Source organism: Chrysemys picta, chromosome 1 (assembly GCF_011386835.1).
Source record: "Chrysemys picta bellii isolate R12L10 chromosome 1, ASM1138683v2, whole genome shotgun sequence".
Classification (NCBI taxonomy): domain Eukaryota; kingdom Metazoa; phylum Chordata; order Testudines; family Emydidae; genus Chrysemys; species Chrysemys picta.
This window is the reverse complement of record NC_088791.1, coordinates 333,954,282-333,981,664: the sequence shown is the minus strand read 5'-3', so window position 1 is coordinate 333,981,664 and position 27,383 is coordinate 333,954,282. Positions and strand designations below refer to the sequence as shown.

The window sequence follows — 27,383 nt, the reverse complement described above, 5'->3', positions numbered from 1 at the left end:
AGTCGCGCCGCCAGCGCTGCGAGAGCTCTCTCGCAGCGCTGCGAGTACTCCACCTCTCCAAGGGGAATAGCTTGCAGCACTGCAAGCGAGCGTGCAGCGCTGCAGGCGCTGATTACACTGGCGCTTTACAGCGCTGCACTCGCTGCGCTCGGGGGGGTGTTTTTTCACACCCCTGAGCGCAGCAAGTGCAGCGCTGTGAATTGCCAGTGTAGCCAAGGCCTTAGTGTGCTTCCTACTACAGTGCAGTCAGCGTTTAATGGAGAGCCTCATAGTGGTCTTTTTCTGAACTGGAATTGATACAAACTATTTATCCTTTAGTCAAAGCTTAAAAATCAATATAATATTACTATTATCTAAGGGGGAAATATTGTGTAAATCACTAACTACCAGATAGGAAACAATTTATACTGGTCACCACCACTAAAAGTACAGCCTTTATCACGTTTCTTAATTATGCTACATTTTAACCTTTTGCAATCAGATTTCGCACTCTAAATGTATAATTAGGTTGATGGTTTCATTCTTCTAATGCTCTCCACAGCACAATTTAAGAATAACATGAGACTGAAGATTAGGGGACTTATTTTATTCTCTCATTTTAAAACTCTACCATATTTTTTTGCAAGTGCTTCTGGCAATATACTGAGATTGATAACATACACAAATATAAACAACTCTCATGAAAATAAGTCTCCAGTATAAATGATCCAGGACTGGCCAGTCAGGCCACCTGAGGCGGAAGCATGTAGGAGATAAATTAATGGGACTGAATGATTTAATTATTCTCTTTCTTAAGTAACTCAACAAATGTCAAAAAGTTATCATACTTTGCACGATTTTTTGTGGGGGGCACGTGCGGCAATAGGTATAATGAGGTCAGAGTATATTAGATCCTTTCTAAACTCTGCTTGGGTAGCTGCACACACTTTTGGATTCTGGGGTATTTACATTACACTGTCTAGGGAAAAATGTAATTCTTGGTTTCAATATGCAAGTGGTTCTCTCTCTTTTTTTTTTAAACAGAAGCAAAAATGTAATGACCTCAAGGACGAATGAGGAATAAAGCAGGGATGTAGCCTAAAACCCCTCTCAACATACATCTCTGACCTACCAACTTTACTAGTGCAGCCCTCAAAACCACACTCCTGCTGAAGTATATAGAGGTACAGATGCTGGCTATATGCTTATGCCTTGAACATGTTGTCTGCCTAGGTACAGGTATGTCCCCAGTAAACATACTATCTGATCCACCAACAGAATCTACATTTGCTAGACACGTGCTCCAACACACAGAACTGATTCCTGTTTAAACTAAGGCCCTTTTATACTGCTCGGGAAGTATAAAGTGCCCTTAAAAGAAGGGAGAGAAAAATGCATCTATATCCATGTTAGAGCCATCTTTCACTGCCAGAGTAATTTGAAGAGACTTTAGTGTAAATCAGAATCAGCCCCAAGCTGAGACGTTTTGGAACTCATTTACAATGTTTGGTTTGGTCTGTCAGCTGAAGGGAAAGAATACCAAGAGCATATCACAATATGTTTGGTGAATGTACCACCCAAAAAACTAGCCCAATGGTTGCACATTTTATAATGAAGGCCGAAGTCATCCCACAGAAGAATTTGTGGGTTAAATTTGCTTGCTAAAAATTGTGCATTTGCTAACATGAACAAAATGATTCAGGACCTGACAAACTTGTATGCCAAATTCACTGAAAATCTGCAAGCAGTTGATAAATCAGGGTAGTGAGATTGATTTAAATAAATGAATAGCTATTGCTAGAACACATGAAATATCAGAAACCCAGATGCTAAAGAGAAGGCAGTATATGAAGTAGCAAATCCAGTCTAAGCTTTCTAGCAACTAAAAAAACAGAACAGATTGTTCTCCCAAGACAACTGAATCATAAGGATTATAAACAGAATAGTGTATGGCTGGCAGACACTTTGAAATCTTCCCTTGTGATCTGGATTTTTTTTTTTTTTTTTTTTTTTGTGGTGTGACTAACTTAATACAACATAATACTTAGAGGGGAAAGGTGATTTTGTGGTTCAGGTACTGGAGTCGGATTTAATTCCCTGCTCTTTCACAGACTTCCTGTGTCTCCTTGGTAGGATGACAAGATGTCCTGATTTTATAGGGACCGTCCTGATTTTTGAGTCTTTTTCTTATATAGGCTCCTATTATCCCCCACCCCCGTCCCAATTTTTCACATTTGCTGTCTGGTCACCCTAGTCCTTGGCCAAGTTACCTAGCATCTCTGTACCTCAGTTCCCAAGCTGTAAAACCTAGGATTAAAACAGTCCCTTTTCTCACCTTTTGTCTTATTTATTTCGATTGTAAACTCTCAAGGGCAGGGGGTTGTCTCTTACTCTGTTTGTACTGCGCCAAGCCCAACGGGGCTCAAACTCAGTTGAGACCATTAGGTGCTATTGCAATACAAAACATAAACAATAATGGTTCTTCTCTGTGGAGCATTCACCCTTGTCAGAATTTTCTGGGACCTGGGGGTACCAGTTGGCAAAACATTTCTCCCCACTAGAGGATGAATTTCTATGAAGCTTACAGGAGAATGTAAAGCTTCCCCACATCTAGACACCTCAAATGGGGAATTGAGGGTGGTGACCCAGTATTGGTTTAGTTAGAAGGAAAGGGGGGGCACTTGGTCCCTACAACTGACTGCACTTTGCTTTTGGTCTGTGCTGTGGTCCTTGTATCCCGCCATGGGACTGGCCATCTGCAGATGAGCTTCCCTTTGCTCTCTTGGGTCAGATCAAAGGACCTTGAGGTCAAATGGGCAGAAGGGGCCTGCTACACAATGAACCAGGCTCACTTTGCACAGCTGCAGCACGCTGTTCACTGTTCTGGTTCCCCACACCACCGCAGCTGCAGGAGCCGCAACAGGAGCCCTGTGTCACCAAAAGGGCAGCAGCTGAATGGGGCTGCATAAGATGTTGGGATCCATGTAGGAGAGCTTCTTCTGGGCACCAGAAGCCTAGTACTCAGGTAGGGGACAGAACTACCTGCTCATTGTAATGAGCAGCAGCCAAAACTTCAGACTGGTGGGCTCCTGGCAGGAACAATTCTTAATATTAATGGGACTTACGGGCAAAAAATAGAACAGGCCCCCTATATGTGGAATTAAAGCTATGCTTTCCTTCCAGAATATAGGTAAACCCCAATTATCCAGTTCTCTCAAGGGACATGCTGGAATTCTGATTTCTGGGGAGATTTCTGAATTTGGACAAGCCACAATTTGATGCAGCTTGGATAATGTGAATTTACCTGTATATACCTTAACCACTTCTTTGATTGAATAATTTATTATGGTGGAAATTTGCTGGAATCTGAGATTGATGTAACATGGTTATGCAGCTTTCATAGGAAGTTACCAGTTTGTTGCCTATTGCTAGTATTGCATTTGCTTATTGATTTTTTTAATAGTATACTTGTCCAGATGTAATCAAGGTGTCAATTTATTAAAGATTCTTTATAATACCAGAAACATTCATGGTGTAAACCACTCACTGGTAATAATGTAATCACAAATTATAGCAAAAGCAGCTTCTATCAGCAGTAGGTATCCCCCCCCCTCAATATTTCAATCATATTTGTCAGTTTCATACAGCATTTGTGACTTTAATTTTCTACTTATTATTTGTAAGATGGAAACAGCAATACACTGCACTATATAATTAGGAATGGAAAAACCCCTGCGGCTTCTTAACAGTGACAAGAAAATAAATCCAGAAATTATAATGTATTCCTGTTCATACAGCGCAGTGCAGGATGTGTCAGCATTTCTCGTCTTTTTAGAGGTTTTAAACTCAGCTGTAAAACTTCACTCTAGGCACAGAGTTAGCAGACAAAGCCTCAGCTGGAGAGCAATTTCTTTCAATTTTAAAATAACTTTGATCATTTTTTAGTTCTAGCCTGGCTCTGAGAGCTTCCTGGAATAAAGCTAGGGTTACTCTCCTATTAACCTTCTCAGCAACACTCCATAGACGATGTGACACAAAAAGTTCATCAAGTTTTGCCCTTGTATGTTTGTCTTTGTACCTATTATTGTGCATTTATGTGATAGCGTTTACATACCAATTGTTTGTCTCAGGATGTCCATTATAGTGCTATGTTGAATGGTGAGTCTTGCATCCAAAGACTCCACAGACTACATAAAAGCCAATTAATGTACCAAGCACTTTCATCCAGCCTCAACCAAAGGAGTAATCAAGTCCTTTTATGTAGTAAAAGGAGCTACAGACAAAGTGGACTACTGCTTGAAACACTAGGCTGCATGGCAGGTCAGAGATAAGCTGTGTGACTTAGGGGTTTCCTTGCTTGCAAATTCTGGGGGTAGGATATTGGTTTCAGGCTGTGTCTGGAGGAAGAAAAACAGGAGAAAGAGAGTGACCTTGAGAGGAAGCTGAGAGACAGGGCTTCTTAGGCCCAGAGCTCGCTGGAATGGCAGACTCAGGGATTTCTGAGCAAGGAAATTGCCTACTGCTGTTTGTTTGTACACGTTACAGCGAGACAGGCCTTTGTATGCTTTCTTTTGTAAATAAACACTATTACTTGACGCATATCACCATTTTCTCTTCCTAACAGAAACAGTCCTGAAGGCCGTGAATTTTGGCTAACCCATCATGCCAAAGCAGCAGCAACAGAACGCTTCTGTATCCAGCTTATTAACATATGCTGTCTGGTCTTTATGGACTATGACATACATCTCTGTATCAGACTAGTTTCAGTACATGAGGGAAAGGCACGTTCTAATGATGGTCTGAATGTAGGTAGGAGTTAGGAACTCCTTCAGACTGTGATGCTGCTACTGTCTGTGCCCCAGGAAAAGTACCTGGGATCTCTCTATTCTAGTTTTCCTGTATGTGAAGAGAGTTTCTCAGGGATGTTTGGAAGATTAATGTTTATCAAGCTTTCTTTGTAAAATATTAATTGACGTTATACCAATATGGTAAAAGTAATTACTCCCTCTGATACTTTTGTAGACTTAAATATTTATATTTGGGGTTTTAAAATCTTTTCAGGCCTGATCCTGTGAGGCAATGGGTTCTTCTTATGAGGCGCTGAAGTCGGCACTTCTTGAGAGAGACTCACAGGAGAGGAACCCTTAGGAAAACCTAAGTTACATTTTTTTTTTAAAAGGAAAACTTTAATTTTTAAAAATGGCCACGTTTGTACTCCTAACTTTTTGAAATTTACTCATGTTTAATGTATTATTTGCACTTGCATACTTTTAAATTATTCATTTCAAAAATTTGGCAAGCAATTAGTCTGAACCGTTCTCTAACTGATTTTGATAATCATCATATTAGCTGAAATCTGAACCTTTGAGTGATTAATGTTTCAAAACTAATAAAGTACATACACAATAACTTGTCATTTGTATTTCTATCCAAGCTGTATAACATTCAGATGTTTCCTAATACAGCTTAATATGACACTAAGTGTATGTTACTTATTTAGGATTATTTAAACGGCATTCATCCTGAACTCTTAGGTGCAGGCTACCAATATCCACTAGATTAAGACAGCTGAAAATTCCATACAAACCTGAGAACTTCTTCCCAACTGCCATACATTAGTGGATGAAAATCCAACCACCCTACACCCCAGGATCCTTGTAAAAAAAAAAAAATCAAAAAAAAAAATCAAAACTCCTCACCACTCCCTCCCCTAAAGATGACCCCAGGAAAGCAGAAGTGCCTTGCAACAAAAAGGATCATCCATTTCAGGCTCTAGTGGATAAGAACAGGGGCAACTTTAAGGGCTTCACAGAGGAAGTCCTGCCACCCATAACCTATTTAAACTAAGGAAATATCAAGATCCGACAATTCCGCTGATATCATCTGACACAGTATCACATGTGGAGGGAAGCAAACTCTCATAAAACCAGGACCCAAACCATATAGTGCTTCATAGAGTGACTTTGCTTAGTTCACAAAACAATTAGTTAAGTTCATGGAGGATAGGTCCAGCAACAACTCTTAGCCAGGGATGCAACGCCATGCTTCAGGTGATCCTAAACCTCTGACTGCCAGAAGCTGGGACTATATGACAGGCGGATGGATCACTTGATAAATTGCCCTGTTCTGTTCATTCTCTCTGAAGCATCTGGCACTGGTCACAGTCAGAAGACAGGATACTGGGCTGGATGGACTATTGGTCTGACCCACTATGGCCGTTCTTATGTTCTTGTTAAGTATGTATTAAGAATTTGACATGATCATTAACTAATATACTAGTATGGATCATTATGATTCATATAGAGGGACAAATTGTACATGTTTTATAATCTTTCATGTCACTTTATTCTTTTTTAAATCCCCCCAATAGACAAAGAATGCTTAATATATACAATCATGTCCAAGACATGTTATGGCTGTAACATACATACAAAAGTATAGTTACAACTGCCACTTTAGAGAGAGATTCTGCCCTTTGCTAGATCCATGAGTGCAATGCCAAATCAAAGAACTTTTATTACCTATGAAATGTAAATCTGGGCTTATAAATCCTGAGTCTCCTGCCTCCTAATTCAAGAGTAATTTTGTTTAAATCTGTGGAGTTTAGCCAGTGTATAACAGGTGTAAGTATGAGGAGAATCAGGTCTACAGATTTGCTGGACAGGAGTGTGGACACTGGACAAACACATGGTCACTCATCCACCCATTCCCAGCCTTTTAAAATTAATTATTAATTATTATTATTTGATTATTTGTTAATGCTGCTGTAATACCCAAGTTATGCTAAACACATTCCAAACAGAGAACACTGCACAGTCCCAGCCCCAAAGAGCTCACAGTGGAGAAAGTCAAAACACAGACAAAGCATGAGTGAAAGGGATATGGCAGCCAACCAACATGATCAGGGTGATGACTAGCACTCAGCTGGCCTGGTCCATGTCACTCTAATCACGATCTGTTTAAATAATTGTTTTAGGTTACAAAACTCTGCACAAGTTCTGTGAGCTTGTGCACTTACTTGTGGTCATTTTATTCCCACCTCTTCAGGGACAAATGACAATCCCTGTTCCCCTGCAACAAACGCAGGGGGAGTTCTAACCCCTCACTTTGTCTGTGAAATGAGTTGCTCCCTCTCTCCATTTCCCATCAGCTTCACTCTCTCTAGCCCCCCACCCTCTTTTCCATTTCCCTTGTCTGTCCTCTAACTCCGCCTCCTCCAGCTCCCATCTATCACTCCCATCTATGCTTCTTCCCCCATCCCGTGGCCCTAAAATCCAGGAACTCATCAAGTCTCTCTCCCTTCTTGGCCCCTAGCTCATTCACTCCCTGCAGAGGTATTGGGTCAGGGAGAGTCTTATATAGATGGTTCTGGCAGCCAGAGGAGACAACAGCCTCTAGTGCTGGCCAGCAGGAACACCTCTAGGGTGACCAGATAGCAAGTGTGAAAAATCAGGACGGGGGTGGGGGCTAATAGGTGCCTATATAAGAAAAAGCCCCAAATATGGGGACTGTCCCTATCAAATCGGGACATCTGGTCAGGCTAAACACCTTTGTTCACAAAAAACACCCCTCACCTCTAGCCCAAAGGCTAGAGGGGTGCTCTGGGGACCTAGAAAGAAGAGCAGAAAGATTAGGTAGCTGTGGGTTGCAGTGGCAGGAGGGGGTTGGGATAAAAGGACCAATTAGCTGTGCTGAGACGGAAAACGAGAAAAAAAAATCCAGTTATGTATGAGCTGCGGGAACATGGTTCTAAGAGGCTGTGAAGCTCCTCCTAGCTGCTGCTGCTGGTAGAGGGTGGGGAAAGGGCTAAAGTGCTCTGGGTAAATCTCTCTGTATGTGGTACCGTGCAGAGAGGGCTGGAAGGCCCTGACTTACCCCCTTTGCCCTCAGATGCATCTGCTGCTAGCTGCTTTGAGGAAGGAAATTCAAGGATATCAGGGTTTTCAAAGTCCACTCCCTCCAGCTCCTTGCAGCTGCTGCTGTTGCTCCCTGTGCAGAGGGAATGGCCTCAGGGCCTAGTACCGTGACCTGGTCTCTCTGCGTATGTCTACACTGCAATTAGACACCCGCGGCTGGCCTTTGCCAGCTGACTTGGGCTCGGCGGCGGGGCTGTTTAACTGTTGTGTAGACGTTGCAGCTCAGGCTGCAGCCCCAGGTCTGGGACCCTCCCACCTCACAGGGTCCTAGAGCCCGGGCTTCGGAACTAGCCCGGAAGTCTACCTTGCAATTAAACAGCTACACAGCCTGAGCCCCGCGAGCCCAAGTCAGCTGACATGGACCAGCCGTTGGTTTTTAATTGCAGTGTAGACATACCCTCTGGGTCCATCTGGGGGAGGGAAAGGAAACTTGTCTTTGATAAAGATGTGTTGCAGCTACCAGATGTAACACAGGCTCCTTAGATAAAATCCTTCCAACCAGGATATCTGTAACACATACATGTTTGTGCAGGAAAACCAGTTTCAACAGAAAACCCAGAAGGCTATTCTGCACTCGGTATATTTATAAGCATCTTTAATCTTTGGGCTCTCGAAGTGCTTTGCAAACACCAATGAAGCAAGCTGCACAACAGCCCCACAAGGCACAGGAGATAATGATCATTATACCTATTTTACAATGGGGAAACTTAAGCACAGAGGAATGAAAGTCTTGCCAAAGATCATGTAGCAAGCTGATGACAGAACTAAGAGTACTGCACTAATGTAGAAAATACTCCCTTCAGTGGTGGATTGATCAAGACAAGATATTCCGAACTAATAAATATAATAAAAAGGACAAAGAATGGGTACTTCCATGCAAATTAGTGAAGTGACAAGCCTTGTTTTTGGTGTATGAGAACTGTGTGTGACATGGTTTCCATATCAATGACTTTCATGCCATTTTCACGAAATTTCAAAGCCCTTCCTCTAACATTTACAGTGCATATGGAAGAAGACTGGGTGCAGGAATTGGTAATAGCAAAAGTTGGTTCTGTTTGGCTTCGCTAAGCTCCCCAAGTTCAGATACTTGTCCAAACCACAGATGAGATTTCTGATAGCGTGAGCAATACCACCTGACTCTTAGTATTTTGGCACTTCCACTTCTAGTTAGATCTGGGAAGTAAGTAAAAATAAAAACCTTTTTCAAAAAAAGAGAACTTTGTCTCTCAAAAAGCATTTTGTTTTGGTTTGAACTTTGAATGAAGACTCAAGTTAATCCAAATGATCATTCTCAAACTTGGTGGAAAGTAGAAAAAAATTGAAAGGATATTAAGAGTTCTGAAGACCCTGAGAGGGAAACAACGCTAAAGCTGTTTTATATGGTACCAGATGTGTAATATTTTTCACTAACAATAGTCTCTGTAAAGACCTGATGATTTCCCAGCTACATAATCAAGAAAGCTTTTCCCCCCACACAAGTGATTATTGAGCTATTTAATACTTGTAATTGCAATAGCAGTGCACAGAGATGCTGATGAAACAACCACTTGGGTTTGGCCTTATAGCACCATTCTGCTGTTGCAGCATTCTCAGGCTATTATTGTAATTTGCAGGGAGATGGTACTAAAAGCATGTTGCTGATGTGTTAACCGCTTCAGTACTGTTGGATAAAATAGGTAGATGGGGTATATCGTACCTACAATGTGTCTGAACTTAAAATTATGTTCATGTGTTCAATTGTTGTGCAGAAGCAGTGATAGAAATTGGCAGAGAAAGACTTTGAAAGTTATGGAGGGTGAAGAGGTAGTGATTTTTCTATGTAACACTTTCCTTTATCTAACATTTCCGTGACTACTACTACTACTACTACTACTTTTTTTTTTTTTTTAAATACACCTTCGTTGTTAGTAGCAGGCCTTGGAAATTCAGCAGTGAGAAAGCCGTCTGGCTAGAGAAATACCTTTTTTTTTTTTTTTTTGATCCCATGAAATTTTACTCTGGTTTAGCTGGAATTAAACTGTTTACAAAAATCACCATTTCCCTTCTCTCACTTGCATCGCTCAGTGACATTTTTTCAGCCTGCCAAAATAAAAACTGAACATAAACATCTGGGCTCATGCCATCATCAAATTCACACTGCACTGGGAGCTAGATGTGGTCAGACCTTTTTTGACATTGAAGCCATAATGTTTTAGATGAAAGCAAAATTTTCAGTGGGAAGGCTCCTGGGGTCCAGAGCATACTCTCCAGTCATGTCTGACTAGACAGAGAGAGCCAAATAAAAAATCAGATGTTTCTAATCTGAAAATGGATGTTTCAACCCAATTCCATTTCATGAAAATGTTCTATAGCTTTTCTTTGTTTTTGTTTCAATGCAGAACAAAAAATTTCAAAAGTTGTTGTGAAACAGAATTGTCATCCTCCAGCCAGCTCTCCTGGGAACATCAGGAAGCTACCAAAGCTGTAATGGGGTCAGATGATGTGTGGGGACACCTAGGCCAGCCTTCCCCTTTGATAACAGCCCCCCAACCTAACACATTGCCTCTGCATCTCATCCTCTGCTCTGGTGGCAGATGGGACAGGAGACAGTAGGTAGATATGCCAGCTGACAAATGTAAAAGAAAACCCCAAAGTCTAATTCAGCTCAAATCCCTGCCCATAGAGTTTTACTTTATTAACATACGGGAGATTCAAAACAAAAGCAAAGCAACTCAGAGCACTTGGTAAAAAACCACTAGAGGCCGCCGCTGTTTCCAGTAACACACCCTTCCTTATAGCTGCTGCAACTGCTTCCCTGCAATTTTACAGCTCCTCCCCCCTGAAGATCAACCACCTGATAGGCAGGGAGCCAGAGTTCTCCTTGTAACCCCTTATGCACTGGTGCTTAAGGAGCACATTTATACCTCATCACATCCCCTAGTTCCCATGGGAGAAGGGGGAAGAGAAAGATTAGCCAGGATCCTCCTCACCACCCCTAGATCGACCACATGGCACCTGGGGCCCATCCCCCCCCCCCTTAGCAGTAAAACACAGGTCAGGAGCCCTCACCTCCCAGGGGGCGGGAAAAAGCCAACCCAGGCTCCATTTAACCATCCTCCGCTCTAAAGCTAGTTGGAATTTTTCTCTCAATGATTTTCCATAAATGAAGTTTGCAAAAAAATTGATTTTGCCAAAAAAAAATTTCTGTGGGGGGAAATTCCAAATTAAATATTTCATTTTGAGTTGATTTGACCCAAATTGGAATATTTCATTTTTTTAATTGGCCCAAAATATATTGTTTTTAATACACTCAACACAACATTAACTTTATTTCCCTATCAGTACATTGGCTTGTGGGATTTGTAGTTGAAATCCCCATACACTCCTATGGACTGGATTCCCTGGAGGACTACATATCCCACAATGCAAAGCAGGTCTAAGCCAGTACTCAGATGTATTATTGGAGGTATAGTCCAGCCAGAGAGCCTGGTCCATAGGGGAGAACTGGGTCACCATATTCCCAAACTACAGTTTTCATAAGGCAATGTAACGCTATTGGAAAATCCAGTTTAATATTGAACTAACTCAAAATTAAGCATTTTGAAACAGTTCAATAAACTGAAACGAAATATTTTTATTTGGAATGTCAAAATGTTTCATTTCAATCAAAAATGTAAATATTTAGACATTTCCAAATCCATTCTTTTTGGAATTTCTATTCCATAAAGAAACAATGACATTTCAGTTTCAGGATGAAAACAAATGTTGAAATGTCGGCATTTCCAAGGGCCTGGAAAACGAAATCAATACCCCTAGGAGTTGAAACTAGACAGATAGAACACAAAGGATTAGGAATAGGGTTGCCAATGTTCTAATAACACAAACCGAATACCCTTGACCCGCCCCCTGCCCCACCCCTTCCCAGAGGCCCCACTCCTGTCCCGCTCCTTCTCTGAGGTCCTTCCCTCCACTCACTCCATCCCCCTTCCCTTCATTGCTCACTCTCCCCCACCCTCACGCACCTTCACTGGGCTGGGGCAGGGGGTTGGGGTGTAGAAGGGGGTGAATGCTCCAGCTGGGGATGTGGGCTCTCGGGTGAGGCCAGGGATGAGGGGTTTGGGTTGCAAGAGGGGGGCTCTGAGCTGGAGCTGAGGGATTTGGAGTCAGGGAGCAGGCTCAGGGCTGGGGCAGGTGGTTGGGGTATAGGCTACGGGAAGACATTTGGGTGTGGGAGGCCTGAGTTTAGGGGTGTGGACTCCGGGAGAGAATTCTGACCTGGGGCAGGGGTTTGGGGTGTGGGCTCCACCTGAGTGGTGCTTACCTCAGGTGGCTTCTGGTCAGTGGCGCAGCAGGGCAAGGCAGGTTTCCTGGTTGCCCTGGCTCCGCGTGACTCCTGGAAGCAGCTGGCATGTCTGGCTCCTAGGCACTGAGGTGGCCAGGTGACTCTCTGCAATGCACGCTGCTGGCGCCCACAGGCGCTGCCCTGGCAGCTCCCATTGGAAGTGGTTCCCAGCCAATGGGAGCTGCAGAGCCAGTGATCGGGGCGGGAGCAGCGCACGGAGCTTCCCGGATCGCCCCTGTGCCTAGGCCACAGGGACATGCCGGCTGCTTCCAGGAGCCACGCGTAGCAAGGGCAGGCACCGCTGCACCGCTGACTAGAGCCACCAGGGTCCCTTTTCAACCGGGCATTCCAGTCAAATACCGGACGCCTGGCAACCCTAATTTGGAAGGACAGCAGATGCAGATATCAAACCTGATCAAGATCCCATTTAAGTCAATGGAAAGCCTCCCATTTTGACTTTAATAGGAACTGGATTAAACCTGTATTGTGACACACAGTTGGCACTGGAATGTTATGCAGAAGATGTGAGTTTTACAGAAGGGAAAACAGAGATACAGACAGGGCTTGAGATGGGCAGAGCTATATAGCTCAGGATAAGAAGCTCTAACTCTATATGCAAAGAGAGGAAGTCAGTGAAGGCATCCAGGGAGGGAAGCATGATGTGACTAGAATAGCAGAGAGGAAAATTGTTTACTGACAATATTTTACATGGACCAGAGGGAGGAAGAGGTGATAATTCTGAATGGATAAGTCTCAGTGAGTGCAGTTATAAGCTTATATTAAGAAAGCAACATTTGAAATAATATAATGGGTGGATCTTAGGGAGTATAGAACCTCTTTGGTTTGTGCTTATTATACACAGATAATTTATGGTTCATTCAAATTTTCCCAGGTATGTTCCTTATGAAGTTGAAAACTCTTCCTAAGGTGAATCAGTAGAAGATACATTTTCTTTAATGGCAGCATAAAAAATACACATAGATATCTAAAATGATCACAAAGTTAATGAGCTCATAAACTTCCTAACCACAGCAGGCCAGAGCAGTCAATAATTCATGCTCTAATTTACGGCCATCTGCAGAACAAGCATGTTTTGTTTAATGGGGTGAATGTCTCCTGATTAACTTACTACTAAATTATGTACTGAACTAATGGCACTGTCAGAGGTCTGTAAATAGTGCAGATATGAATCAATGTATTGCAGCAGTACTGTAATTATTAGTAATGTCTTGGGAAGGCTTTATGCCATAACGTATTAAATATTGGTACTGATGTCCTAAATTCAAGACCAAAACTTACATAACCAACAGGGAATGAGAGAAAGGCAACACGTGACAGATGAGTAGTCACGTTGCTTAACGTACTACTGGAAGGCACTCAGATACTATGGTGATGAGCATGGTATAGAAACCTATACAGAATAAAACAGAACAGTGACTGAGGGGCACTGTAGTTCACAAAGTGTGTTCTCTCTGTTCTTATGCTTTGATCAATTATACAGATTAAGCATGGCCATGAGCCCCAGTTCATTTAGAAACTCTCTCAGCTCGTTACTGAAAAACTTGTATATTACTTATAATAACTCTCCATAGGCTCTACATTGCTCCCAAATACTTGTCTAGTCATTGAACAAACTATCACCCAGTGGTGAATCCAATATTGAAAATGGACATTACATCCAATGAAGTGGGCTGTAGCCCACGAAAGCTTATGCTCAAATAAATTTGTTAGTCTCTAAGGTGCCACAAGTACTCCTGTTCTTATTACTAAAAAGCTTACTCTATGACCAAGAAGGAGGTGTTAAATTTCATGCTTTTAATTCAATTTAAGTCTTCAAGCTTTGATCACAATGGATCAGTTCCAGCCTTTCCCCTGGTCTATTTCAAGTCAAATACAAGCACGTGTTAAGATAACTTTCCAACTGGATATAATTCTTTCCCTGTAACAGTTTTGTATTTCTCTTTTTTATTATTAAATATATTTGCATGAAAACTGGGTCTAATTTCTTCAGAGTTCCCCTTTCTTCTACTGCTTATCCATAGGTAAAATTATAATCCTCCAACACACACCAGTGGTTTGCCTAAGTAGTATACAGAGAACACAGACATTGTTTCCTTAAACCCTTTGCTATTTGACACCCAGCTGAGCTGAAGGGGGCACAAGACAAGAAGTCAGGGGGACGTGGGTTCTGTTCCCAGATCTACCACTGATTTGCTCTCTGACTTTGGTAAGTTATTTCAGTTCTTGTTTCCTGTCTTTCCCCACCCATCTATATAATGATGTTTCCCCACAGCAAAATGCTTTAAGATGTAGGGAAGAAAACCAGTCTGGCTACATTTTATTAAGATTCCACAGCAACTCAACATAGATAGAAGTCTTTGATGATCTCCTAACCTAGCTCCCCTGCACAGGCAGCAATTATAACACATCTGTCAGAGCTCCATATATATATATAGAGAGAGAGCACTCAGCTGCCTCGGGGGGAAGGATGCAGGTGGAGGGGGTGGGGAAATGTGGCTATCGCACCTGGCAGCACACCGAAAGGGCATACTGTAGGAAGTATATGCTACGTTTTTTTTTTCAAAAGACATACCAGCATCCATTGGACCTCACCTGGAATGCATCTCTAGGTATCACCACTTCCTTCTCTCCAACTCCATCCCACTACCAACCTAGTACAGCTCAGGCTCTAATTACAACCCAAACCATTTAAATTATCTAATCCATATTCCTTCAAATAAACTCATGCTGAGTTGTGTAGTACTGCTAACAGTCAGCATTCAAAAATCATGAATAAGGCCCCCAAAATCATCAGACTAGCTTAAAAAAACGTAAGAGTTTTTAAAATAATACATTTGGGGTTCTCCTGTTTGCTTTCTGGGTTTTGACCCTTTATATGGTTCACATTTTCAAGCTTTTCTTGGCAAACATGAGGGCTAGAATATTCTCTTCTAAATGAGAGCTGAGATTCTCATGTAGCGAAATCACCCCTGCAGCTGGGGTTTTAAGAAATACATCAAATAGCACACAAGGGAGTTGGCAACAATAAGCAGAAGGGTGTTTTTATTTTAGATCAGTTTTGATCCATCACTACTGAAAACAAATGTATGCTTTATCTTTGGTTCATGTGTATTTTTATTACTGTCAAAAGAGTTCTCAACTCCTATTCTGTACAGCTCAGCCACAATGGGGGTGGGGGGTGGGCTTAGCGCAATTTATGATTTACCCTAATTAACTGCTTTTCAGTATTCCTTTTCTGAGACCTTTGCTAATTAAGTCATGTCAATGCACTGGGTTGCTGGGTCTGTAATCTGGTCACCACAGTTTTCACATAGAACAATGAGTTTGTTAAATATAGATTGCTTCTGTAAAGCAGGAATCTCAATTACCATAGACTGAATGAGTCATTAAAAAGATCTGTAGTAAATTAAGCTCATTTTTTCATCCAGGCAACCAAATTGACTGCAGTATTTTTTTTTTCTTTCTGACAAAAGAACATAAGGGGAAAAGAAAAGGTCACTCAACCATAAATTATTGAAAATGTTATTTCTTCAAGTGCACAGTCTAAACTCAGGACTTCTGTAGTAATATTGCAATGAAGTATTTGCCTTGTATGTGTAACACTGCTATCTACTGGATGGAAGAAGAACTTCACTGGTCAGGACCTGTGCTTCTCAAGCAGAATGTTCTGTTCCTGTGGTTTCCATGAACTTCTGAGGGGCCACAATGCACAGTACAGTGGCAATAATTAAGTGTTAGATTGCTCTGTTGTTGTTTTTTTTTCTTTATAAAAGTACTTCAATATTTATAAAAGTATAATAAGGTCATAAGAATACAATTCAACCTGAAATTAACAAGTTAATATCTGAAATTCCCCATCTATCAAAGAAAATATAAATAACTGAGGTCTTTTCTCTCTGGACATTGTTAAAAAGTCCACATCTTTCATAAGATTAGGTGTTCATCCCAATGCCCTTAGGCAAAATATCCTCTGCACCAGAGGCTGCACACTGGCTTTGCCCTGCTTGGCTGCTACCCTCAACTCCAGAGACGGCTACATTTCAGTGGTGGTGTATGAAAAAATAGTAGCTGTAAAATATTTGGGATTTTTCTAGGGAAAAAGAACTATGTACATTGATTATTCTATTAAAATGAATATAATATAAAATGGCTGTTTATTTTTAAAAGACATGTTTCCGTGGGGATAAGGGCGCTGGGATAGTACAAAGCTAAACTGAGCATTGTACACGGTCATTAAAATTGTGTCCCAGTATAAAAAAAAATCAGTCACCTTGGGCCCAATCCTGCAAACAGTTACATTTGTACTTAATTTTACATACACAGATAGTCCCACTGAAGTCCATAGGACTAATCACATACATAAAGGTAAACAAGATTTGGAGAAGTTTGTAGGATCATTTGCTGTAAATTGGAGGTCACTTTCAAAATCCCACCACCAGGTGGTCTTTATTCAAATCAATCAGAACAAAATTGCTTCCACTTTAAAAAAAATGCAGAGCAAGTGACTTTTGGGGTTTAAGAACACATAGCAAATTGAGCTCCCTATTCACACAATCAACTCTGCTATATAATCTAAAGTACCTGCAGGCAGAATCTGAGGGAGATATGGACACAAGGCAAATATTTCATTCTCTATTCACGATCACAAACTCCTACTCAGAGAGTTCTAAATTGTTTTTCTGTTGGGTACTTGGCACATGGCCATCATTGTTGGCTGCACGTTGTTTTTGTTTTGTTCCTGCAGAGAGGGTGCAATTGATAAACACACTGCTGTGTAAAATGTCAATACCAAAAAGGACAGGAGACGACCCTGGGACAACTCATCCCTTCAATGACATATCAGTAATGGTCACAGACATTCCAGAATGTCCAAGTTTCAATGAGATTACTGCTACAGTTCAGACAGGAAAACAGAATTATGCCTCAAAAGGGCAGGAGGATTCTGACGACAGAACAAAAAAGCTGCCCAGGAAATCTTTAATGAAGTAACTCTTAGGTCTTCATACAAGATGGACAGAATCTGCATCATTCACTAGCACTGTAATGTTGAGCAAAGTAGAGGAATATGAACAGCAGGTGATAAATCAGGGATCCCCTTACACAAGTAAAAGCAACAGTTCAAATTCTAAGTGGTAGTATGAAAACTAGAGCTGTGGAATAAAAGAAATGTTCCCACCTCCACTCCCTCCCCCAAAACCTGGAAAACATGGAGTTTATGTGAAAACAAATCTCTGGCATTCTGCCCAGATTTGTGCAGTTAAAAACTAGCTTCTTCATGTCAAGTTTCTCTGCCACTTCACTACACAAAAATTAAATTAAAACAAACTATATTAAAAACAAGACAAGATAATGGTGCAGTATGCGTGAGAGAGCCATGAAGGTGAATACAAATGATTATAGATTATGAAATTATAAAAGAGTTTGTTGGGAAATGACGTGGGAAACAACCAAGGAGCTCTGGGCAACTTGTTGAGATGGACAGAGGTCTAATTAGGAGGCTATGGAGGAACCTTGAAAAATCTGTATCAGCATTCCTACTATTGAATGTTCCTCTAAAACTGCTCAGGTTTTCACAGATTTTACATAAAGCCGAATTCAATAGAAATTCTTTCTTCCTCCTTCCAAACCACAGAAGCCTAGATAAATATGTGCAAGCCTCAAAAATCATTTTCAGTAAGGAAGGACAGAGTTTTATTGAAAGCATTATACTTGCCTGCCCTTCAGATTAAATTTCAACTACAGTTGCATCTAGCTAATTTACTCTAATGATGGTAGACCCATTGTGAATGATCGAAACTTCCAAATTAGTGAGAAACACAACACCAATTGCACTTTTATCATTTATTTTTAAAACTATAGTTCAATTTGAAGTATTTATTTCACAACATTCTAGTAAATATTATGTAGTATATTTTGTAAAAAGATATTTAAGTCTTACTAACAGGATAACTCACTATATTGCTAGTATTAAACCTTTGCTGAGCTGCAGAGAAAAACTGCCAATTTTGTTTTTAATATGGATTACGAGCTGCATTAGTATACTATGTTTTGTGAATGTAACATGTCTCTAAGTATTTAACAACACAGCAATTATAAGAAATCATGAGTTGAGTCCATGGTCGTTAATTAGCAAAGCAGTGAGTTACTAAATACTTGTTTTCATATGATAATTTATTTAAAGCAAAACTTTAGTGAATCTGTTCATTACAATGGTTTAAAAAGCTAAATCAGTCTGTTAAAATAGTTAAATATCTTCACTAGTAGATCTGTTTGGAAATTCAACAGCTAATATATAAATTCTGTTTGGATATCTTACTATTTCTAGGGATGTAGTGTCTAGAGGCGAAGGCCCCAATCATGCTAGGCACTATAACAAATATCTTGAGTGCCTATCATCATGATATCCAAGTGCGAATGTCTGCTTGTGCTCCCATCTGTTCCTTATACCCTCTCATTGTCTACGGTCTTACATGTAACTTGTAAGCTCTTCAGGGCCAGGACTGTCTATGTTATGTTTGTGCAGTGCCTAGCACAATGGCCCCATAGTGCTACCATAATACAAACAATTAACAAGAAGAAGCAGCAGTAATAGTGCCAAACAGAGCTACTTATATAACACAAGAAATATCCAAAAGTTGCTTGAAACACTCCACCTTCCCATGATTCTATTTTTTTATTAGTAGGAAAAGGCTTTGGCAAAAAGTTGAATCTTACCATATGTTTTGAATGTAGTGTGGTTTAGGGTCATTTGATCTCCTTTGGCAAGGAATTCTTACAACTCAGACCCTACCACTCAGAACACTATAGCTACACAGCCTAAGAATTTTATCCTGGGCCTCTCCAGCTACATTTTCCCTCTGGTGCATCAGAAGTCTTAAGGCAGTGGTTTGCCATCTTGCCGGACTACTATACCCCTTTCAAGAGTCTGATTTGTCTTGCATTCCCCCAAAGTTTCACCTCACTTAAAAACTATTTGCTTGCTTACAACATCAGACATAAAAATACAAAAGTGTCACAGCACACTATTACTAAAAAATTGCTGACTTTCCTATTTTTACCATATAATCATAAAATAAATTGACTGGAATATAAATATTGCACTCTAATTTCAGAGTACAATGTATAGAGCAGCATAAAACAAGTCATTGCCTGTAGGAAATTTTAGTTTGTACTGACTTCGCTAGTGCTTTTTATGTAGCCTGTTGTAAAACTCGTCAGATATCTAAATGGGTTGATGTACCCCCTGGAAGACCTCTGCATACCCCCAACGGGGTAAGCATACCCCTGGTTGAGAACGGGATATCTACACTGCAATTAAACCCCCATGGCTGGTCTGTGCCAGCTGATTCGGGCTGGCAGGGCTTGGGCTGCGGGGCTGTTTAATTGCAATGTAGACTTCTGAGCTCAGGCTCTAGGACCTTGCAAAGTGGAAGGATCCCAGAGCTTGGGCTGTAGCCCAGCCCAGAAATCTATACTGCAATTAAACAGCCCCGCAACCTGAGCCCCACAAGCCCAAGTCTGCAGACATTGGCCACAGACAGGTTTTTAAATTGCAATGTAGACATATGATTAGTGGCTGGCAGATGGTGAGGCATTCATGGAGATAACTGAACACCTAGCATGCTAAGGGCCTTGCAGATCAGAACTAGGACTTTGAATTCCGTCCATAAATGAATGGGAAGCACAAGCACTGGGATGGTGTGTTCCTTTTGTCCGTTGTTGCTTAAAGAGGTGCACTGCCATATGTTGCTGCGTCCATGTGGCTGCAGCGTTCAACCCAAGAGCAACAGCAATAACCTAGCCTGGAGGCGGCAACAGACTAGATCACTGTGGTTAGGTCCTCATCTGAGAAGAAAGGCCATCTGAAAGATGGAAGAAAACCTACCTCACCGCTGCAGCCAAGGAACGGTAAGGGGTCCCCAAAGGGGAGTGTAAAGGGTAGCTGCAGGTTGTGGATCCTTAATTCAGTGCTGCCCAGCTATGACAAGTCAGGGCTGTACAGGGAAAGACTTACCCTATGCCGCTGGAATAAGGTTCCTCAAGTGTGTACGTGTAGGGATTAGGCGTGGCAGAGCTCCACACTGGTATGCCCATGTCCTGCCCACTCTTAAGCCAGGTGGGATGGCTGATGCAGAGAAAGAGGCAGAGCTACCTCTGACAGCTTTAGACCAGCAGGGAATTCCCCTGCACAGAGGGAATTTTTCAGTAGCCTTCTCTGGCCACTTTATGCTGCTTGTGCAGGCATATCAAAGTGGAGAATTCAGCCCCATGTGTCTATGTCTTCTGTGAAACACCTCGCACACACTGGAGCATTATAAAATAATTAATAATGGTACATTTAGTTTCCAAACGCATGTAATGTAGTAAGTTTTTACCTGAGTCTTCCATCCTCTGCTGCAGCTCCTCCTGGTATAATCTTAGTAATAAATATCCCAGGATCGTCCCCAATATGAGGGTTGTCTGTTCCTCCGGCAATACTGAACCCCAGGCCAGAATTACCCTGGGAAAAGAAAAACAAAAAACTTATCAGCTGCTAGAATTCCTCAGAACTTAGCTACTGTGTTTGAGCATTGTCTCCTTGCTTCTCAAAGGTGTCTTTTTTACTTAGCACTGCCATACTTCCAGGTGTATATGACTCAGCCAGAAAAAATTCACTGTCAGCTAAAACAAGACAGGCTAGAAAAGTACACAAAGAGTTCCCAAAGTCAATGGAAAAACTCACATAGACTTCCGCAGAAGATCAAACCTAAATGTAATAGTTTAAAGATAAAATTTTCAAAGGTGCCTAAGAGACTTCAGAGACCAAGACCCAGTGACTTTCAATGAGATTTACGCTCCTACACCAGTTTGGAATCTTTGAAAATTTTACCCTGAACGCTTTAATTTCCAGTGAAAAAGCTTAAGAAACAACAGCATCACTACATAAACTGGAACTCTGAATAAAATGGTGGATGCCCGATGCACCTCAGGGTGTAGGAGGAGAAAAAAAAAGTTAAAATATATTATTATTATTTTCTGCTGAAAAGCAACTACTACTCATATCCACATGATTTTTTAAATGAGCAAATTTTGGCATACACATTTTCTGCATATATGAAAAAGCAAATAATTCATTTGGAGTAGCCATTAGAATGTATCAGGTAAACAATCCTTTATTATTACATGTATCTATACTTGCACACACCCCCACAACCTAGTGTGCCAACCTCCTCTCACACTATACACATGCCAGCAATTTTAGAACCTCTTTTAGAATTATGTACTGATTGTTATTGTTTTCCAGTTTAAAATAGTTGTGGTCATCATAGACATTCCTTTGAAGAGCAATAATATATAACCCTGTGCCCTTTCAGCCTCCCCTCATCTGAGGAATCCAAGCAACTTTACAAACATGAATTCAGGCTTACAACAGCCCTATGAGCTACTGCAGATAAATGTACAATTTGTTCACCAAGTAGATGGGGTAAAATATGTTCAATATGCTTATTTTAAACCCCTTTCTGATTTTATTCTGCCTAGTAGACTTCTGGGGTTTGTTATCGCCAGTGCTGCTTGTGGACACAGATAAGGCTGTCTACTTCAATCTGAGTTAGAAGAGAGAACTGCTCATTGAACCCACCCAAAACTCTATTTCTGATATCACATCTCAGTTCCTTTTCCGTAAAATGCATTTCAGTTAGGAGGTCAGGAATGAGGTGCACTGGCAGAGCTTTGTGGGGAAGCTTATACATCACTTGTGTACAACATGTCAAGCTCTAGCCAGTGCTATCAGTGTTTCACAGTCATGAACAAGACAGTTATCAATTATTATTTCTTAAGAGATTTGAATGCAATCTGCAGGCCCAGTGTAAATATGTGGTCCTGAATAATTTTTCAATATTGGACTAAATAATAGACAAAAAGGATTTCGGGATGTACATATTGTAATGCTATTTGGCTAGCTGTAATATTGGAAATGGCACAGCACTGAAACATTTTACAGATATTCCACAAGGGGTTACTAAGCCTTTCTAAAATGTCATGCTAAACCCATGATTTAGCCTTTTATCCATTAGGATCAGGTCTAGCTCATTTTACTTTCCATATATTTTATAATATGCCTGATCACACAATGCAGTCAACACAGGCTCCCCCTTTGATAATACTTTAAGAATACTTTCCCTAAGAGTTTTCCTAATAACATACTGTCAGTGAATGTTCTAATGAATCTTCAAAGTAAAGATTTCATGGAGATCACAGAGGGCCCGTAGATCACTCACTTTTGAAATATGGCCACTCCAGTTTAGATGCAGCATCACCGCAGGTGCCTTAAAGCACTGCTAAAACAGAAAGTAAGCTTTGCTTTTCTGTCAAGTGTCAGGTCTAATTTTTAAGAAGAGCTCAGCATCTGCGGCATCCCGTGGTTCTTAATAGATTTAATCTTAGTCCCTAAAACCTACTCTCAAGTAAAAAGAAAGTGGGCTTGTCAAGGAAGCATGAGAAAGGAATTTTTAGCTGGATATGCAGCACAAGTGGATACAGTATAAGGTAACACCATGCTTGAAGAGCTTTTTTAAAATAATAAAGCTTGCTTGTTATATGGGGTATGCCTAGCTGTCACAGCTCCTCACCAAAGGTTTATTGAAATTCTCATCAGGAAATTATTTTGAAAAGGTTTCACACTTTCGTTGCACTCTCCCTCCCGCCCCTCCCTTTCCCATCTCAGCCACATGAACTCCTCAGCAATAATAACTATAACAATGCTCACTGTAAGTAATGATATGGTAAACTGCTGCAGGCTTTCCAAGTGAATCACTTATCCATAGATGTATGTCAGCTGTATTACAAGCCTATTCTGATTCTGCCCCTTGGAGTAACCTTTGAAAAGAATAAGGCAGCACCCCTTGCTGGCACTTTCAGATCCAGAAAATTGCTAGTAATTAATCTGGTCACAATCCTTGACCTGATCAACAGGATCTGCAAGCTGTCACACTAGCTTGCTAAATCTCGATATACGTTCCTACACAAGAAAGTAAATTGGGAAGGACAAGTGGCCTAGCACAGTAATTTCTCCTTTGTGGTTCTCAAATGAATACTGTAATCTGTATTGCCAACTTAGAGAGAAATTCTCTCTCTGCACAGGATCTCGCCCATTTCTACCAAGAGAAAACTGACAAAATATGACATGACTTTCTCCCTCCCCTCAGCTTGCCTTCCCTTTTCCTTCCATAACTCTCTCCTTCACCCTAGTCAGATGCAAAAGTTTCTCATCTGCTCTCCTCCTCTAACCCCTCAACTTCTCCCAATTATTGCATCCCATCTCCTGATCTCTGTCATGCCCACTCCCCTCCCCCACCCTTACATCTCACTCTCCTCTCTTTCCCTTCATGATACAAACATGCTTTAGTCTCTCCCATCTTAAAAAAAAACCACCTCCCTTCATCCCACTTGCCTCTCCAACTACTTACTGTCCCATCTCCTTTTCATCTCTAAACTCGTTGAACAAGCTGTTTACAATCACTGTTCTTAGCGCCTCCCCTCCAATTCCACCCCAGACCCTCTCCAGTACATCTTCCACCCCTGGAATTTCAGTGAAATCACTCTTGTCAACGTCTCTAATGACCTCTTTCTAGCCAAAGTTCAGAACCAATACTCCATTTTCATCCTACTTGACCTGTAAACTGTCAACCATGTGCCTCTTTCTGAAATCTTGTCCTCCCTTGGCTTCCGTGACTCTGTCTTCTCCTGGTTTTCCTCCTATTGCTATAATTGCTCCTTCAGCATGGCCTTTGGAGGAGCCTCCTCCCGCCCCCCCCTCCAGCTTTTTGTGGAGGTTCATCAGGGTTCTGCCCTGGTTCCCTGTCTCTTCTCATTCTATACTTTATATGCTGGTAATTTCATCTGCAAATACAAATTCAACTACCATCTTTATGAGGACAACTCACAGATTTACCTCTCTACTCCAGACCTGTCTCCTTCTGTCCAAATTAAAATCTCATCCTGTTTCTCTGACATCTCCTTGTGGATGTGTAGTTGCCAGCTCAAGCTCAACAAGACTAAAACAGAGCTTCTAATCTTTCTCCTTCCTGCTACCTTCTTTCTTTGTCACTGTGGACTCCACCCCCATTCTACCTGTCATTAAGGCCTGTAACCTCAGTGTCATCTTCAGCATGGACCTCTCTCTACATCCTCACATTCAGGCTATAGCTAACTGTTACCAATTCTTTCTGCATAATCTCTCTTTCCTGTCCATCCACATAGGTAAAACTCTCATCCAGGCTCTCAACACCTCACATCTCAATTACAACAATATCCTTTTCTCTGGCCTTGACAAATGCAATCTTGCCCCTCTCAGATCCACTCAGAATTTTGCTAAAAAGATCGTTTTCCTAATTCATCACTTTGCCCACGTCACTCCTCTCTTTGCATCCCTCTGCTGGCTCCCCCTTCCCTATCATGTGAAACATAAGTTAATGGTCTTCATTTTCAAGATCCTTCATAGTCTATCCCTACCCTGCATATTTTCTCTTATTCGCTATTGAGGTGTTGCCCATTTTTTAAATTTTCAAACAATCCCTTATTTCCCCCCATGTTGCCCCTCACACTTCAAAAGGAGCTCCCCATCAGCATCTGCAGAGCTACCTCATTATCCTCCTTCAAACTCACCGTTGCTGTGATGCCTATAACAAACTTGACAACTGTTAAGCTGCTGGTGTGCTGACATCACAACCTATCATGTGGGCCATATCGTCTCATTATTTCCTTGTACTCCCCCCATCTATCTGTCTGAATCCATCTGTTGCCTCATCTTACACTTAGATTTCTTCTGGATTTGTACAGAACAATCTTTGGTTTTTTTGTCTTTTTGTTCTGGATTTTTACAGCACCTACCACAGTTGGGTCCTAGTCTATGACAGGCACTCCTAGGCAAGATAAATAATACATATGAGTTAGCAGGATCTTGAACAGCTAACAAATTATTTATAAATCGTTGGCCAATAATACACCACACCTTAATAAACCGGTAGTGTATCTTTACAGAAGACTAGTTATTTCTAAAACTTTTTCAATTAAATAACAATGCCCACATACGAAATAACAATGCCCAAGCAAAGAATGCCCATATGCCAATTTTAATAGGGAACTATCTGAACTCAACTGGAGGGTTAAATCTTTTAATTGTTTCTCAGGTATCAGGCACTCAAAGAGGTGAAAAAGCAAGGTGGCGGGAGAAATAATCTAAGAAATCCTCTAGGTCTTATTCTCCTCATCTCAGTCACTAAAGGTACATAAACACTGCACACACTTTATGGTGGCGTGTAGAGTACATACCCTGCACACTCCACTAGTACAGCTATAAATAGCAGTGTAGATGGTGAGGTACTGCTTAGGTGAGTAGAGTAAAGACATGCCTGAACCCCTAGGATATTTACCTTACATGGTTCTCTACAGTCCCAAGCAGTGCCACCCTCATCTCCCCCTGCCTCCCCACTGGTGGACTTCCCCTGCTGCAGGGAAAGGCTCCAGCAGCAGGAAAAGGTTCTGCTAGGAGAGAGGCAGCAGGGAAAAGCTATACACCACAGTGTTGACACAACCTGGTTTTTGTTGCAGTGTATAGCTACATATACCCTACCCGCCACTGCCAGTGGTGTGTAGTATAGACATAGCCTAAGACAAAAGAAAAAATACGTGCACACCTACTGCCTGAGAGAAATATGTCTGTATTGCATGCAGGATCTTTAAACAAATCAGGCACTAGCTAAAATTATGGACTTTTAATTAAGATTAACTTTAACCCTTGTGATTTTATTTTCTAAGTCTAGCTAAAACAGACTAGAACTCTTACACTCCCAGTTCCTCTGCATCTTTATCCTAGCAATTTTTTACCCTATTTTCCACCTTTATATTTGTAAGCCTGACATAAATTAAACCTCTCCTTCTAATTCCACTGTTACACTAATTACACAAGCCCTTCTTCCATTATTTTTTATCACATATACCAGTTTGGGACCCAATTCTATAAATACTTTGGGTAGGTGAGTAGCTTTACTCACATGTATACAGTGGGGTTTGTTGAAAATTTTCCATCAAAACTGCTTGTTGATGGAAAAATTGGGATTTTGACAAAATGCGTCTTTTCATGAAATTATCTATTTTCTGTGGTCATTTTCAACTTTTTGTTGAAAAACTGAACACATAAATCCCCACAGTTATTTGGTTTTAATTCATGCTTCAGGGCAGTTCATATGTTTCATGCCCACATCGTTCTCCACCGGCCAACTTCCTCAACTAGACTAAGTTTCCCATGGTACATCCCATGGCTCATCAAGAAGGCAAATTAAAGTGCCTCATGGGAGATGCAGTCCAGCAAGGGAGCAAGGCCCATAGAGAAGAATGGAGGCCCGAGGCTCCTGAACTATAACTCACATGAGACATCACAGCAGCATTTTCAAATTGAGATCTTTGATTTTGAAACTGAAATGTTCCGCTGAAAATTTTCAGTTTTCATTTTTTACCCCCAAATTCAAATTTTTCTGCATGATAAACAAAAATTCTGACCAGCTTTAGACCAGGCCTATTGACTTCAATGGGACTATTCTTGTGAATGAATATATATGTCTTTAAGACCTTAATCCTGATGACTCCTTTTATGTCCCAAAAATTCTTACCTGTCCTAAAATATTGACAGCTGTCTTAACACTTTCCATCTATCCAAATGCTCAGTTATTACTATTTGATTCCGGGCCCTTACTATAAAAAGGCTTCAGATGGAATTCGCACCTATGATATTTTTCTAATTATTTGCTAATTTTCCCACTTCTTTATCCCAAGACTCAGAAACCTTCCCTTAAATTATATATACACACCACACAATAATGGGAGCTACACTGTACTGTTTCAACAAACATTCACATTAGGACTTTCCTTCTTCTAACAAACACTAAAAGACAATATTTAGGATGGGTATAAGATGGTAGGAAGATTCAGAAGCCAAGGGAAGGGGAAAAAACCTCCAAGCATTAGTCGTTTTAAGGCCCTTTCCTCAGGGCTTGTTTTATTATCCACAAAAAGATCACACAACAAAAGCAAATCAACCAAAAAACTCTTGGCAATAATTCCCAGAGACTTTCCCTTCTTTAGCCAGCGGAGAGGGGAGACACCATATC

The 27,383-nt window shown here is 41.1% G+C and overlaps 1 protein-coding gene across 20 annotated transcripts in view; it reads right to left on the bottom strand.

The window, feature by feature from the left end:
* The window catches only part of DLG2 (discs large MAGUK scaffold protein 2), a 1,449,438-nt gene that overhangs the window by 440,963 nt on the left and 981,092 nt on the right, over positions 1-27,383 (bottom strand). For all 20 annotated transcript variants that reach the window (XM_005287552.5, XM_005287553.5, XM_005287554.5 and 17 more), the window contains one exon: positions 20,613-20,737. In XM_005287552.5, coding sequence (XP_005287609.1) covers positions 20,613-20,737 — 125 coding nt within the window. The remainder of the gene's footprint in view (positions 1-20,612; positions 20,738-27,383) is intronic.